At 42.6% G+C, this 17,486-nt stretch overlaps 1 protein-coding gene across 11 annotated transcripts in view; it reads right to left on the reverse strand.

The window, feature by feature from the left end:
- Positions 1-110: 110 nt before the first annotated feature.
- Positions 111-17,486, reverse strand: part of LOC139583966 (protein-methionine sulfoxide oxidase mical3a-like) — a 155,487-nt gene continuing 138,111 nt past the window's right edge. For 3 of the 11 annotated variants that reach the window (XM_071415434.1, XM_071415442.1, XM_071415438.1), the window contains 4 exons: positions 11,087-11,137; positions 3,661-3,760; positions 3,403-3,476; positions 111-3,176 (listed from right to left, as the gene is read on the reverse strand). In XM_071415434.1, coding sequence (XP_071271535.1) covers positions 2,992-3,176; positions 3,403-3,476; positions 3,661-3,760; positions 11,087-11,137 — 410 coding nt within the window. In that variant the 3' untranslated portion in view covers positions 111-2,991. Of the gene's footprint in view, positions 3,177-3,402; positions 3,477-3,660; positions 3,761-5,712; positions 5,765-6,775; positions 6,845-11,086; positions 11,138-17,486 lie in introns of all 11 variants that reach the window. The other 8 variants (XM_071415437.1, XM_071415436.1, XM_071415441.1 and 5 more) reach the window with 6 other exon arrangements.

The following is a 17,486-nucleotide window of genomic DNA, read 5'->3' on the forward strand; positions in this document are numbered from 1 at the left end:
AATCACAGCTCCATATTTTCTGCTGGCTTGCCCCACCACCACAAAGCATTGAGCTAGGCTGAAACACCTGCATTTTGGAGCTGCCTTACTCAAGAAAACAAAAGAGAGACCATGTTTGTACGCAGCTTTATTAATTCAATGATATATTATTTTTTACATTGTGTGCAAACTGATATGTGACACGTATTAATGCCAAAATAACATGCAAAACAGGCAAGCCCCAGCTGGCCTGAATTAAGGGTCGCCACTGCAATGGTGTAAAATGTAGCTATCCACTGTAAACCTCTGTTGGGAATTTGGCATGGCCAAACAATCACCGCAGTAGCTCACGCAAGGAAGCAACATGCCTCCTTTAACTTTCCTTATAATATATTATTATGGACTATTGAACTTAAACAAATACTATGCAATGCAATGCAATGCATACCATGCAGCATTGGTCATCTTACCTGACAGTCCCAGAAACAAGATGCAATCATTTCTGCTCAGCTGTCTTGCATGTCTAAAAACTTTTTTGTCTCGTCTGCAGACATCCACCCCTTGTTACAGATATGCCCCCACTGGAATACTGGATACACAGACATATCGGAGTGGAGTTTTCAACCGGCAAGTGGATCAAATCTGTCAGTGTGTGAAGAAACTAAATGCCAGGTTTTACCCTTGTCGTACAGTAAAAGTGAAAACGTCCTTTAATTAATTTGTCGCCAGGTTCATGTAACACATGTTGGGAAGATTCTGAGACAGTTGCACTTATTTAATATGCCACAAAAGAAGCACTCCTGGTTTGAGTTGGGCACATAATGAAGCTCAGCTTTTCATCAGGTGTGCTAGTTCTGGAATAGACCAAATAAGTGGAATTGACAGAGGGTAGCCTACTATGCAGGACAGTCATTAAGGTGAATATTCACATTTCTATCATAAAATCATAGTTGTAGTAAGTTTATACAGAAGCCTACCCATAAAAGGAGACATGCTTTTCTAAATGAACAACTGCATTGCTTTATTGCCGTTTCAGCATACATCCAACACCCTATGCATTTTGGCTAAATGAAGCAGCATTTACATATTTGTTGTGTGTCAACATACAGTTTTAAAAATTAGGATTCATTTTTCTTTTCATATGATACATTTTTGCACACATGTTTATAAATATCAATAAAATCTGTCAAACTTATCACACACCATCTAAACCAGCCTTGAAATTATGTAACTTTTTTGTATTCACAGCTCCGTTTAATTCTTACACAAATTCTCACTGTGTGTATCTATCAATACAGAAAAATATATAAAACTGTGACCAACCAAAGATTTACAGTTTGGCAGAAAGGCTAGTAAGGTCAAACGCCAAACAAAAGCACATGCTCCTGTGACTGACAGAATAGAAGTGGTTTAGAGCAACCTTCCTGTCTCCACTTCTACTCATAACTGCTGTTTGACAACCTGTAGTTGTATGAAAGGATTTTACCAAAAAACACCAAATAGAAATGTACCTCTGGTGGGATACATAAAAGTTTAAACACTAAAAATAAAAATAAAATATTAAAACAGAAGTGAAAAGGGCATCTTGCTCCAAAGCAGGTAATGTACCTCAGCACCAGGGATAGCGAAGCCAGAGTTCTGTGGTTTAGAACTTCGATATTGAAGCATATCCACTGACGTAAGTGTCTCATGACACCAGTTAGTGATGTCAGTTCACTTATGGTATTATGATAACACGATGCATTGATACTGTGTAAGCCCAATAAGACACTGCCCCTAATGTTGTTCTCTTCACTGTTTAACCTACACTAAGGACTTTTCATGGTATATGCCAATTAGTATTGAATAAGGGCTACTGATTATAAAATGAAATATCAGTGTGATTTATGGTGAATGGCATGGTATGGAGAAGCCACATGATCACTCAGAACTAGGACACCAAGAGATGTGTCAAGTGGGTTGCTTGCTGAAGTGTACATATGTCAATGAATCTATGCTACAGGTTAACTATTCACACCAGCACAACTTTCAGAGTCAAAGACAATGTAATGCAGGATCTTTTTCTGAGTCTGCAGCAGCCTCCACCCCTTACACAATGGCTTCTTGGTGATGGAGTTCAGTTGATTTCCTTGCAGTCAATGTTATAAAGAGAGCACATGTGCAATCCGTCGAGCCTCCAGTTCAGGCACTCTCCTCCGTGAATACGGAAAATACCAAAAACAGTTCATTCAGGTTCTCTATCAAACCAAGCTAATAAATACAAAACAACCAAGTGACCAGATTCCATTGATCCTTAGTGTTGACCCTTCAGGTGAATCTCTGTGCAAAAAAATTATGGGACTTTTAGATTCTCATCCTTATTGGCGCCTCAGAATGTGGAAGCCAATGTGTAATTGGAGAGAAAGGCAGCTAAAGCAGAGGATGTCCCTCCCCAGTCAGCAGTCACAATAGTAGAGTATGTTATGAGGTTAGTATGAGAGTGAGACCACTCCTCCCCTTCCCACAGAAACCCTGTAACAGTCAATAGGTCAAGGGCCTACCCTCATCTAAAACCCCCGCTTTGCTAATATGTCGTGTTCTACACATGTAGTACATTAAAACAGGTATCATACATTGAAGTCCTTTACATCAGCAGGACCTAACCTCTTTCTTCCCTTTGCGTGTTTGAGATTAAAATAAATAATAAACAATAGTTCCCCATTCTGGAGAACTGCTCCAAGAACTTCTGAAGTTCTGAGAAAGTCCAGGCTGTAGTTGCTCCTCCCACCGTGATTTGATAGTGAGGGGAGATATCACTGGAGGTAATGATGCCTGGCTGTTGGCAGGGTAGATATGTAAACATTATAGACTGCTCCAACAGAGCATGGGATAACTCCATTCTGCACACATTCTCTGCTGGGTTATCTGGGACCAAGCATGAGACCGTGGGTTGGGCCTTCACTGAGCCCTGACACAGAGGAGGGGTAGTGTATTATCTGAGTTACGGTGGATGGTGAGTTTAGTCTCTCCTCCTCAGGCCCAGTTGAGGTTGAAGCCCTTGGAGAGCATGACAGACTCCAGGTCCTTGTCCTCCTCCTTCTCACTGAGCCTCTGCTCCTCCAGGAGGGCTACCAGGGAGTCTCTCTGCTCCACCACCTCTAGCATCTCATTCAGGATGTGCTTCTCCTGCGCCAGCTCCACCTCCGTCTTCAGGTGGTCTGAGGAGAGGGGGATGAAAGAGAGAGAAAGAGGGACAGATAAGTAGAGAACTCATATATGGAGAGGAAAGTGAAAAAAGTGTCTCACTCTGAGGTAATCAGGATTTGATGAAACCATGAATGTTGTTTCCCATGGTCCTGCACCTTTCATATTTTTTAATGCTGCACACGAATTGCCCTTCGAGGAAAATAAAGATTTATTGAATTGAAAATTGGCGGTCCTCACCTTCAATTGCCATTCGTTCCCTCAGGTCCTGCTGCAGTCGACTCTGGCGATCCTCCAGCTCCAGTTCTCGTGCACTGGGGGGACAGAAAGACAGACTTACGGCCCAACTATTACACCTGTGGCCCTGAATTATGTCTCATGTCTAAATGATGTCTCCAATCTATGTCTAAATGATGTCTGTCTAGTTACAGCACCTTATATAGATACAGAGTTCACCTTCAGTAGGCCTATAACAAAGGATAATAATGGTTAACTCACAATATCATCAGCTCAGATTCGTATCGCACCAGGGCGTTTTTCTCCTGGACCAGTTTGAACCACTCCTGCATGAGCTTGGGGTCGTCCTTTTTGCCCATCCCTGGAAGAAGAAGCAACAAAGAAAGGGGAGTGAGGGAAACAGCAGGGCAGAGGAGGCTTTAGGTGGGTCTGATGCAGACACTGACACAGGCAATGCAATGACAGCCAAGCCAAGACGTCTTTGTTGTGGGAATGGATGGCGAAATGGGGATGATGGGCCGGGCTGGGCCGGACTGTTGACCAGGGGTCGGGATGGTCTTGCCGTACGCCTCACAGAAGATGAAGTGGAGGAGATTTCAACTTTGGAAAATGCGTGGGAAAAACAGGTGTTTCAAAGTTGAGAGTTTGTGTATCACTAACTTCTGAGACAGATGCCCTTGCTACTGTATTGTACTGTAATATAATAATCAATAACAACACACTGAACAGAAATATAAACGCAAGATGTAAAGTGTTGGTCCCATGTTTCATGAGCTGAAATAAAAGATACCAGAAATGTTCCATAAGCACAAAAAGCTTATTTCTCTCAAATTTTGTGCACAAATTTGTTTCTATCCCTGTTAGTGAGGATTTCTCCTTTGCCAAGATAATCCATCCACCTAACAGGTGTGGCATATCAAGAAACTGTGCTGGGGACAATAAAAGGCCACTCTAAAATGTGAAATTTTAGAGTGGCCTTTTATTTGTGCAATTGACAAGCTCACTGCAGAAATGTCCACCAGAGCTGTTGCCCAGAGAATTTAATGTTTCTCTCTACCATAAGCAACTTCGCACAGCCATTGAAGAGAAGTGGGACAACATTCCACAGGCCACAATCAACAGCCTGATCAACTCTATGCGAATGAGATGTGTCGCATGAGGCAAATGGTGGTCACACCAAATACTGACTGGTTTTCTGAACCACGTCCCTACCTTTAAAAAAAAAGATATCCGTGACCAACAGATGCATATCTGTATTCCCAGTTGTGAAATCCATAGATTAAGGCCTAATGAATTCATTTTAATTGATTTCCTTATATGAACTGTAAAATATTTGAAATTGTTACATGTTGCGTTTATATTTTTGTTCAGTATATATGCCATTTAGCAGACACTTCTATCCAAAGCAACTTACAGTCCCGCCTGCATACATTTTTAACATACGGGTGGTCCCGGGAAACAAAAACACTATCCTGGTGTTGGAAGCACCATGTTCTACCAACTGTGCTACAGAGGACCCCTGTATGTTCAGAGCAGTTGTCGTCTCCTACCACTGTTTGTGTCCCCCTTACGGAGAGGGCCATAGGTAGGGGGACAGGGCAGAAAACCATGGTCTATTCCACCACATTGTACTCAGGATGTTGTACTCAGGGAACCTATGGATGTTCTACACAGAGATAAAACACCAGAAGAGTTTCTCTCTATGGAAGTTCTACATCCCAACATGCAACAATGTACCACCAGTAGAAATAAAGGATCCTGTCAGATCCTATTTATACAGAGCGGTTTCAAAAAACCTGTGTTATGAATAATTTAATTCTCCCTATAGCTTCTACTACTGGGTCAAATGATGGCGCCGATCTGTCATTTAGACCAATAGTGAAGCTATCTTACTCCCCTATTAGATCTACTGGTATTTGGCATGCATTACTGCAGTCAAGGACCAGCGGCCAAATAACTTTTACTCTTCTGCCACTGTAAAGGTGGCCAGTCCATGCTATGCTATAGAAAGTCTGCTAGCATTTTTCCATCTGTCGCACGTAGGTGGGAGCCAAGCGGTTTCAATGAGACACTGGGGAGCAAACCATTGATGCAGCATGACGTACTTAGCTGGAGTGGTGGAGTTTCTTGCAAAACAAAAAGGAAAAACACAGTACACACAAAAATCGAATGGCTGTGCTCTCGGGTGCTGCTGCCGGCTTTCGCTGATTAACAGACAAGGACAGAGAGAGGCAAAGCGGAGTTCCTCAGACGGAGGAACTCAGACATGACAAAGAGGAGATGGAAACAGGTGGATTTGCTAACTTAACCAACAATGTGCTTGCTTTTCCCTCTCCCTCTCTTTCTTTGCGCCTCGTCCACCACCCTTAGCCCAGGTTCCAAGATCACAGGAGAGAAGAGCCACAGTTAACAACATAACACACATCCAGCCTGAAAATCAGATCGCACAGGACACACACAGGCATGTTTTGTTTACATTGATCAGAAGGATTCTCAAGCAGTTTCACACAGACATACATGTGTTAGAGACAGTAGACCAGATGATCCAGAATGTTGTATATTGGTAGAATATGCAAAACTGAGATGTGTCACAAGTTGTAGGTCTATCGCTCTCTTTATGACAACCTTGTCACACACAGTCTTAGTTGTAACACACTATAGTCAAGAGAGAGGCTGTCAGGCAGCTGTCACACACTATAGAGAGACTACACCACTCAGTAGTGGGAGATAGATGGCTTTTCATGTCCATTAGTTTTACAGCAAACAGAGGACATGCTTTTGATTAAAAACACAACGAAGCAGAGTAGTTTCCCCTTTAGCTTTAGCTACTTGGAATGATGGAAAAATGTGTCCACAATAGTTGTTTACTTACTTGGGTTGTTAACCAGGGTTCAGGGGTTTCTAATATGTTTCTGCCTGAGACTGTTAATCTCAAGGGCAAATTCATCTGGGAGGGGGTCTATAGAAGCGTCCATGTTACATGATTGATTCAAGACAGTAAATAAACCATTTAAAAATACTATTGGTGACGGTGTGCACTAGGTTTCTGAGCATCCTCAACTCAACAAACCAAAAGTCGCATAGACATGTCCTGTCCTTATTTTCTCATCTACACCGTTCCAGCAAGTTTACAAATGTCTACATAAATGTGTGTAATGTTCAGTGTGATACGACTATGGTAGATAGCGAACGGTGACATCCTGGGGAAATCTACTGAGCCTGGACACACAGAGGGAGAGGAGGAGGAAGAGGAGGGGGGTGAGGGAGAGGAGTTTCAGGAGACCGGGGGGAGGAGCCCGGCTTCGTGGATCCCCGCGGTCGGTTGCTGTGGTAACCTGAAGCAGCCAGCAGCAGGCAAGGCAATAGGTTACGTTACCTTCAGAGGAACAGCAGGGACAGAAGGAGATAGGTCTTCGGCGAGGGGTCCCGACAAAGGGCTCAACTACTTCCACAACATAGGGAAAGAGTGCCAAGGGGTGGGGTGAAGGAAGAGGAGGAAGAAGTGATAGACAGAGAAAAAAAGTGTAGAGGACATAAAGCGTGAGAGGAAGTGTAGGAGGGAGGGAGAGATGGGGGGAAGATGAGGAAGAAAGAACAGTGAGGAGAAAAATCTAAAAGAATGAGAGCACTAGGGGGAGGAGAGAGAACTGAAAGCACCTGTAGAGAGGAGGTGAGAGAGATCAGTTGTGTGGGGTCAGAGAAGGTGAAAAAAAGAGAGTGAAAACACAAAGGGCTGGAAAGAACGGGGGAATAATCCTCGTCTTTCATCTGATGGACTCAGAATAATACTCCTCAAACTCAGCAGAACTGTTTTGTGTTCATAGAGTTCTATGGGGTGATATAGGAGCCTTCACAATACCAATGTTGTGTAATGTGTTGACAATGCTCTGCAAATTAGATTAATCTAAATAAAAACAGCTTTTTATTCATCATCACTTGAGATTTACAGAAATAGAAGATAAATAATCTAAGCGGGAAAGAGTTCATTATTCCATCTTTGAAAATATTTCAGCTCTCCCAGGTAAACATAACTTGTATTTGTTGACGTTGTGGCTACTTTTGAAGTGCAAATTAGCATTTTTGTGCAAATGCGTGTGAACCTCCGCGAGAAAGTCCTCACACATAATGAGGTCATACTGTCTACCGGATATAGTGAGTAGAGATAAAACACTGTACTAGGCACAAACTGGAAAGTGAAGAGGAGATATAAAGTCATTGAGTTTCTCAACGAAGAAGAGCCTTCTATCAGAGAGTGTATCGGACAAACGATGAGTAGGGGATGGTGTCATACCCTGTCATACACCGATACAACAGGAAATGCACACAATGTACTCAACAGTCTGAGACTTGGGTGAAAGAGCTCAGAGAGAATGGAATGCTGGTGAAATTAACCCCAAGAGACTATCACAGTAGAATCATAACTCTCCACTCAAACAAGATAGGCTGTCTCACACACTCACTGCTGTGAGATTTTAAAGTGCAATGGTTCCGCCTCATACCTCATCATAAAACCACAGTTATTGATTATAATGTGTATGTAAAGTACCAAATCATTGAGAATCATTGTGAAACTAGCGTGCCTATTTGAGGTGATTATGGTTGTAAATGGAGTGATAGATAAGATGTCACTGCAGTCAACTCTGCTGGCCAAAAGCGAGAGCATGACAGCAGTTTCCTTTGTTAGCTTTTAGCACCCCCTGCAGGGCTGCTGCACACACAGCACAGCCATGCTGCTTCCCTCAATAGCCTGTGTTTCAGTTCATGATTTGGCCAGTGCCAGCTAGATGGAAGCCAGTCCAATTCACTTCACCACACAGGGTAACACTGTATCAGGCCAAAGTTGCAGAATGTCCTCCACACAGCCCAGAAGCTTGAGACCACCAGACACACACTGCATTCAGTTTGGAAGATCAAACCAAATGTCAATGGTGTCTCTCTTTCTTCAATTCCAGAAATACTTACCTTCAATGGATGCCTCATCTAACTTGCTGCGATTTACGCAAGAAACGAAACATTTATAATTGTTGCATTCAATTGTACCGAGGGTCTATAAACCACAGTGAGGAACCATAGTGAATGTGATCACACTATTGGGGGACAATGACCAGATAGATTTTTCCAGTGTTACAACACTCCATGCCATCTCCTGTCTAATGGGTGACAACGACAACATCATCACAGAGAGCGGGACAGTCAGACGGTCAAGACACCACATCCACGCTGGGTCACTAATACAGACTCTTTTGGACAATCACAGGCAGCATCCAAAATGGCACCCTATTACCTACGTAGTGCACTACTTTTTACCATTGCCAAATGGCCCTGTATGGGACAGGACCCCGACCCGTACCCAGTAGTACGCAATATCGGGCCATGGTCAAAAGTAGTGCAATATATAGGGAATAGGCCATTTTGGAGGCACACACAATGTGAACAGGACAGCTATGAGGGGTCAAGACCAAACACTGCTTTTCAGCACAGACGCATATATTACAGGGAGTTATGCAACAGGGCAGGTATGGGAGAGTCAGAAGAGCAGGAGCACCAGAGCTGGGACTACAGGGATACAGCAGCACCAGAGCTGGGACTACGGGAATACAGCAGCAGCAGAGCTGGGACTACAGGGATACAGCAGCACTAGAGCTGGGACTACAGGAATACAGCAGCAGCAGAGCTGGGACTACAGGAATACAGCAGCACCAGAGCTGGGACTACAGGAATACAGCAGCAGCAGAGCTGGGACTACAGGAATACAGCAGCAGCAGAGCTGGGACTACAGGAATACAGCAGCAGCAGAGCTGGGACTACAGGAATACAGCAGCAGCATAGCTGGGACTACAGGAATACAGCAGCAGCAGACCTGGGACTACAGGAATACAGCAGCCCCAGAGCTGGGACTACAGGGATACAGCAGCACCAGAGCTGGGACTACAGGGATACAGCAGCACCAGAGCTGGGACTACAGGGATACAGCAGCACCAGAGCTGGGACTACAGGGATACAGCAGCACTAGAGCTGGGACTACAGGGATACAGCAGCACCAGAGCTGGGACTACAGGGATACAGCAGCACCAGAGCTGGGACTACAGGGATACAGCAGCACCAGAGCTGGGACTACAGGGATACAGCAGCACCAGAGCTGGGACTACAGGGATACAGCAGCACCAGAGCTGGGACTACAGGGATACAGCAGCACTAGAGCTGGGACTACAGGGATACAGCAGCACCAGAGCTGGGACTACAGGGATACAGCAGCAGCAGAGCTGGGACTACAGGAATACAGCAGCAGCAGAGCTGGGACTACAGGAATACAGCAGCAGCAGACCTGGGACTACAGGAATACAGCAGCCCCAGAGCTGGGACTACAGGGATACAGCAGCACCAGAGCTGGGACTACAGGGATACAGCAGCACCAGAGCTGGGACTACAGGGATACAGCAGCACCAGAGCTGGGACTACAGGGATACAGCAGCACTAGAGCTGGGACTACAGGGATACAGCAGCACCAGAGCTGGGACTACAGGGATACAGCAGCACTAGAGCTGGGACTACAGGGATACAGCAGCACCAGAGCTGGGACTACAGGGATACAGCAGCACCAGAGCTGGGACTACAAGGATACAGCAGCACCAGAGCTGGGACTACAGGGATACAGCAGCACCAGAGCTGGGACTACAGGGATACAGCAGCACTAGAGCTGGGACTACAAGGATACAGCAGCACCAGAGCTGGGACTACAGGGATACAGCAGCACCAGAGCTGGGACTACAGGGATACAGCATCACAGCTCTAAGGCTAGTCAAGGGCCAGGAGTTTAGTTAGGAGTTTTGGGGTCAGTAAGGGGCAGGGTGCACTATTTTCCAGTTGGGTAGGTGTGTGTGTGTGTGGTTCTACTTTAACATTATCATAAATAGGTGTGTTATGTGTTAGCATGTGTGTGTTTTTTACAAAATGCTTTCATAGTTATTATACTTGTACACTATTCCAATGCATAGATGTTATTATGTAATCCAGGGGTTCCCAAACTTTTTCCACTCAGGGCCCCTTCCAGCATTGGGGAACATGCCGTGCAAGTGCCATGTGTATTTCCTGCAATTCTACACATTTTGCCATGAGGTGCAAAGAAAACTGTTCAGTTTTAAAGCAAATTTTCTTGCAATTCTATACATTTTGTGACCCAAAAAATTACAACAATATTTATGGGCAAAAAAAACAAACATTAGTTGACATGGGCTACATGATCTGGAGATTTCTGACAAGTTATAAATAGCTCTCTAAGTAAGGTATACAATGACTGACATGACAAGAGGAACTGATGATGTACTACCTAATTTCGAAATTACACCTTGCACATTCTACTATTACAACTATCAAGAGTACATTTAACGCCCCACTGTTTGGGAACCACTGATGTAATCAATGCAGTGAAATTAACATTAAAATGATAAAAGAGTGTGTGAAAATGATCTTAACAAGAAAAGGGGAAAAAAGTGTGTGATCTTTCTGTGTGTGTGCTACGTGTCTATTAGAAGTGATACTGGAGGGATCTGAGGGTGAGTCGGCTACTGCCGCAGCAGGGGACGTAGCTAAGGGGAAACAAGCTCCAGACCAGTACTATAGAAGGGAAAGACAGATATAGGTGGGTTAGCTGTTAATTATTTGGAAGCGACAGATTTGAAATACATACCGCCCAGATGCAAGTCCATGATTTCACTGTAATTAGACTCTCCCCAATAGTCTACAACAGGGATATATTAAAGATATGAGTTATTGTACACACACAGCCTCCATTGGGCAACACCAATCTGCAACAAGAAGGTCATGCACATGCTTGCACACACACGACAACCACACACAGTTCAAACATGCACACAAGTACTCACCACAATACATATGAAGTCAAGTACACATATTGGCATTTACTACATGGACTTTTCCATAATGATAGGGTGGCTACATAGATTTCCTGTATGGCTGTGTACGGCCTCTGTGTATGAAACATTAACTTTGTGTGTGTGAGGCAACACCAGGTCTGGAGTGTCACAGTACCTGTGACTCACTCATCTGATACACTGATGCTTTAGAGTAGGCATACACCATATCAACCACAAGGGTGTAGTGGATTAAGATGTCTTATATGTACAGTAGTATTCCCACTTTTGATTGGTAACCATACCAATACATCAATGCAATGTAGCATATGTATGCCCTTTGGCCACAATTCTATTCAGTCTTGGTGAACAGAAACCCTTCCATATGAGGCTATGTGGGCAAACACATCCAATGTGAGCACCCACAAAACTATGTGGAAACACAAAGACATTCTCCAAATTGCATGCAGCTCAGACGATGACCGACAGAAACAATTAGGGTACAATACGGGTGTTGTATTAACTACAGTGAGTCTAATGGTTTGATAAAGTACAGTCCTTTGAAAGCGTAGACGACAGAGAGGTTAAAGTCCACTTGAGAGAAAATTCACTGTGATTTAGGTTAGTATTGTGGAGTAACTAATAACATTGTTGATCAATCCTCTGTTTCCTCCTATCACAGCAATTAAACTCTGTAGCGGTTTTAAAGTCACCATTCGCCTCATGGTGAAATTCCTGAGCGTTTTTTCCTGAGTGGTTGGAAGGACGCCTGTATGTTTGTAGTGACATATTTGTAGTGACTGGGTGTATTTATACACCATTCAAAGTGTAATTAATAACTTCACCAAACTTTTTTTTACCCTTCTACCAATAGGTGCCCTTCTTTGCGAGGCGTTGGAAAACCTACCTGAACTTTGTGATTGAATCTGTGTTTGAAATTCACTGCTCGACTGAACGACCTTACAGATAATTGTATGTGTGGGGTACAGAGATGAGGTAGTCATTAAAGAATTCTGATAAACACTATTATTGCACACAGAGTAAGTAAGTCCATACAACTTAATTTGTCACTTGTTAAGCAAATCTTTACTCCTGAACTTATTTAGGCTTGCAATAACAAAGGGTTTGCATTTTTTATTAATTTGCTAAATTGCACCAAAAAAAATCTAAAAACATAATTCTATTTTGACATTATGGGGTATTGTGTGTTGGCCAGTGACACAATATCTCAATTGAATACATTTTCATCCAAATTCAGGCTGTAACAGTTTTTATTTTGAGGGGGGGGGGGGGAGTCAAGGGGTGTGAATACTTTCTGAAAGCACTGTATGTTATAAGCGAGCATTCACCAGATTGTGTAGTTCACATAGGTTACCAATAATTATAGATTATTTTGAGACTTACAAAATTGTATCTATTTATGCTATACTTTGCATGCCTTGAAACCATATTTAAAAGTTGTTAGCATTGTATTGTGTAATGTACAGTAAACAAGAATGCCTTCATCACTGAGTGAAAGTTCTGATGTCTGTGATAGTCCCTTGTCTTGCACAGTGTGAATGTATTGTTTCAGAGTAAGAGATAGCACCAGTATCTAGACACTGCATATCTAGATACAAGATGAACTTAGATGAGGATTTCTACAAATGTAAGAATATACTTTCATTCACTGCTAAACCTGGGCGACTGGTTTTGTGAAAAGTATAGTTTGGATACTCTCAAGCAAGAAAGATAAGCAGAATTGCTGCCATCACAGCTACTTTTTCTACATAAAGGGGAGGTCAATGCATGTTTAGAGGAAATGTGGTACATAGATAATAACCCCTCAGTAACAGTACTTGAGAATGCTTGAGTTGATTCTGTATTTACAGATCCAGAATATAATTAACATACAATTAGCGTATAACTTACATAAATGTATTACCATAAAAACAGAGATTAACATATTCAACTGTTGAACAGGATCATCTCCACCCAACTAGGACACTACATCAACAAACTGAAAGAAAAGCTCCAAACTCATTCCCCAATCCCAACATTTAAAACGTAGGCTGTGGCTATGGATACAGAGTTTTTTGCCCACACCCCACGGAAAATTCATTCTTAAAGCTAAGGATCCAGATCACGTTCTGCACGTGTTATTTTACGCACACATACATTTTTCTAACGTAGCTACTGCTCACACCCCCACCCAGTTGTGTAAAGTACTTAATTAAAAACACTTTAAGTAGTTTTTTGGTCTGTACTATACTATTTTTGACAATGTTTACTTTAACTTCACTACATTCCTAAAGAAAATAATGTACTTTTTACTCCATATATTTTCCCTGAAACCCAAAAGCACTCGTTACAATTTGAATGCTTAGCAGGACGGGAAAATGGTCCATTCATGCACTTATCAAGAGAACATCCCTGGTCATCTCTAGTGCCTCTGATCTGGCGGACTCACTAAACACACATGCTTTGTTTGTAAATTATGTTTGAGTGTTGCCGTGTGTCCCTGGCTATCCATACATTTAAAAAAGAAACCGGTGCCGTCTGGTTTGCATAATAAGGAATCTGAAATGATTCATACTTAAGAAAATTTCAAACCAAATACTTTTAGACGGGGTACTTTCACTTGAGTCATTTTCTATTACAGTATCTTTACTTTTACTCAAGTATGACAATTGGGTACTTTTTCCACCATTGACTCCCCCTCCATATTTCACTCTTTATTCGACCTCTTCTGAACCATGATGATGTTGACTATGTCTCTGTCTCTTCTGAACCATGATGATGTTGACTATGTCTCTGTCTCTTCTGAACCATGATGATGTTGACTATGTCTCTGTCTCTTCTGAACCATGATGATGTTGACTATGTCTCTGTCTCTTCTGAACCATGATGATGTTGACTATGTCTCTGTCTCTTCTGAACCATGATGATGTTGACTATGTCTCTGTCTCTTCTGAACCATGATGATGTTGACTATGTCTCTGTCTCTTCTGAACCATGATGATGTTGACTATGTCTCTGTCTCTTCTGAACCATGATGATGTTGACTATGTCTCTGTCTCTTCTGAACCATGATGATGTTGACTATGTCTCACCCTCTTCTGAACCATGATGATGTTGACTATGTCTCACCCTCTTCTAAACCATGATGATGTTGACTATGTCTCTCCCTCTTCTGAACAATGATGATGTTGACTATGTCTCACCCTCTTCTGAACCATGATGATGTTGACTATGTCTCTGCCTCTTCTGAACCATGATGATGTTGACTATGTCTCACCCTCTTCTGAACCATGATGATGTTGACTATGTCTCTGCCTCTTCTGAACCATGATGATGTTGACTATGTCTCTGTCTCTTCTGAACCATGATGATGTTGACTATGTCTCTGTCTCTTCTGAACCATGATGATGTTGACTATGTCTCTGCCTCTTCTGAACCATGATGATGTTGACTATGTCTCTGTCTCTTCTGAACCATGATGATGTTGACTATGTCTCTTCTGAACCATGATGATGTTGACTATGTCTCACCCTCTTCTGAACCATGATGTTGACTATGTCTCTGTCTCTTCTGAACCATGATGATGTTGACTATGTCTCTGCCTCTTCTGAACCATGATGATGTTGACTATGTCTCTGCCTCTTCTGAACCATGATGATGTTGACTATGTATCTGTCTTTTCTGAACCATGATGATGTTGACTATGTCTCTTCTGAACCATGATGATGTTGACTATGTCTCTGTCTCTTCTGAACCATGATGATGTTGACTATGTCTCACCCTCTTCTGAACCATGATGATGTTGACTATGTCTCACCCTCTTCTGAACCATGATGATGTTGACTATGTCTCACCCTCTTCTGAACCATGATGATGTTGACTATGTCTCTGTCTCTTCTGAACCATGATGATGTTGACTATGTCTCACCCTCTTCTGAACCATGATGATGTTGACTATGTCTCTGTCTCTTCTGAACCATGATGATGTTGACTATGTCTCTGTCTCTTCTGAACCATGATGATGTTGACTATGTCTCACCCTCTTCTGAACCATGATGATGTTGACTATGTCTCTCCCTCTTCTGAACCATGATGATGTTGACTATGTCTCTGTCTCTTCTGAACCATGATGATGTTGACTATGTCTCTGCCTCTTCTGAACCATGATGATGTTGACTATGTCTCTGTCTCTTCTGAACCATGATGATGTTGACTATGTCTCTGTCTCTTCTGAACCATGATGATGTTGACTATGTCTCTGTCTCTTCTGAACCATGATGATGTTGACTATGTCTCTGTCTCTTCTGAACCATGATGATGTTGACTATGTCTCTGTCTCTTCTGAACCATGATGATGTTGACTATGTCTCTGTCTCTTCTGAACCATGATGATGTTGACTATGTCTCTGTCTCTTCTGAACCATGATGATGTTGACTATGTCTCACCCTCTTCTGAACCATGATGATGTTGACTATGTCTCTGTCTCTTCTGAACCATGATGATGTTGACTATGTCTCTGTCTCTTCTGAACCATGATGATGTTGACTATGTCTCTGTCTCTTCTGAACCATGATGATGTTGACTATGTCTCTGTCTCTTCTGAACCATGATGATGTTGACTATGTCTCTGTCTCTTCTGAACCATGATGATGTTGACTATGTCTCTGTCTCTTCTGAACCATGATGATGTTGACTATGTCTCTGTCTCTTCTGAACCATGATGATGTTGACTATGTCTCTGTCTCTTCTGAACCATGATGATGTTGACTATGTCTCTGTCTTTTCTGAACCATGATGATGTTGACTATGTCTCTGTCTCTTCTGAACCATGATGATGTTGACTATGTCTCTGTCTCTTCTGAACCATGATGATGTTGACTATGTCTCTGTCTCTTCTGAACCATGATGATGTTGACTATGTCTCACCCTCTTCTGAACCATGATGATGTTGACTATGTCTCACCCTCTTCTAAACCATGATGATGTTGACTATGTCTCACCCTCTTCTGAACCATGATGATGTTGACTATGTCTCACCCTCTTCTGAACCATGATGATGTTGACTATGTCTCTGCCTCTTCTGAACCATGATGATGTTGACTATGTCTCACCCTCTTCTGAACCATGATGATGTTGACTATGTCTCTGCCTCTTCTGAACCATGATGATGTTGACTATGTCTCTGTCTCTTCTGAACCATGATGATGTTGACTATGTCTCTGCCTCTTCTGAACCATGATGATGTTGACTATGTCTCTGTCTCTTCTGAACCATGATGATGTTGACTATGTCTCTGCCTCTTCTGAACCATGATGATGTTGACTATGTCTCTGTCTCTTCTGAACCATGATGATGTTGACTATGTCTCTGTCTCTTCTGAACCATGATGATGTTGACTATGTCTGACCCTCTTCTGAACCATGATGATGTTGACTATGTCTCACCCTCTTCTGAACCATGATGATGTTGACTATGTCTCTGTCTTTTCTGAACCATGATGATGTTGACTATGTCTCTTCTGAACCATGATGATGTTGACTATGTCTCTCCCTCTTCTGAACCATGATGATGTTGACTATGTCTCTGTCTCTTCTGAACCATGATGATGTTGACTATGTCTCTGTCTCTTCTGAACCATGATGATGTTGACTATGTCTCTTCTGAACCATGATGATGTTGACTATGTCTCACCCTCTTCTGAACCATGACGTTGACTATGTCTCTGTCTCTTCTGAACCATGATGATGTTGACTATGTCTCTGCCTCTTCTGAACCATGATGATGTTGACTATGTCTCTGCCTCTTCTGAACCATGATGATGTTGACTATGTATCTGTCTTTTCTGAACCATGATGATGTTGACTATGTCTCTTCTGAACCATGATGATGTTGACTATGTCTCTGTCTCTTCTGAACCATGATGATGTTGACTATGTCTCACCCTCTTCTGAACCATGATGATGTTGACTATGTCTCACCCTCTTCTGAACCATGATGATGTTGACTATGTCTCTGTCTCTTCTGAACCATGATGATGTTGACTATGTCTCACCCTCTTCTGAACCATGATGATGTTGACTATGTCTCTGTCTCTTCTGAACCATGATGATGTTGACTATGTCTCTGTCTCTTCTGAACCATGATGATGTTGACTATGTCTCTGTCTCTTCTGAACCATGATGATGTTGACTATGTCTCACCCTCTTCTGAACCAT

The sequence above is a fragment of the Salvelinus alpinus genome, chromosome 9 (assembly GCF_045679555.1).
Source record: "Salvelinus alpinus chromosome 9, SLU_Salpinus.1, whole genome shotgun sequence".
Classification (NCBI taxonomy): Eukaryota; Metazoa; Chordata; class Actinopteri; order Salmoniformes; family Salmonidae; genus Salvelinus; species Salvelinus alpinus.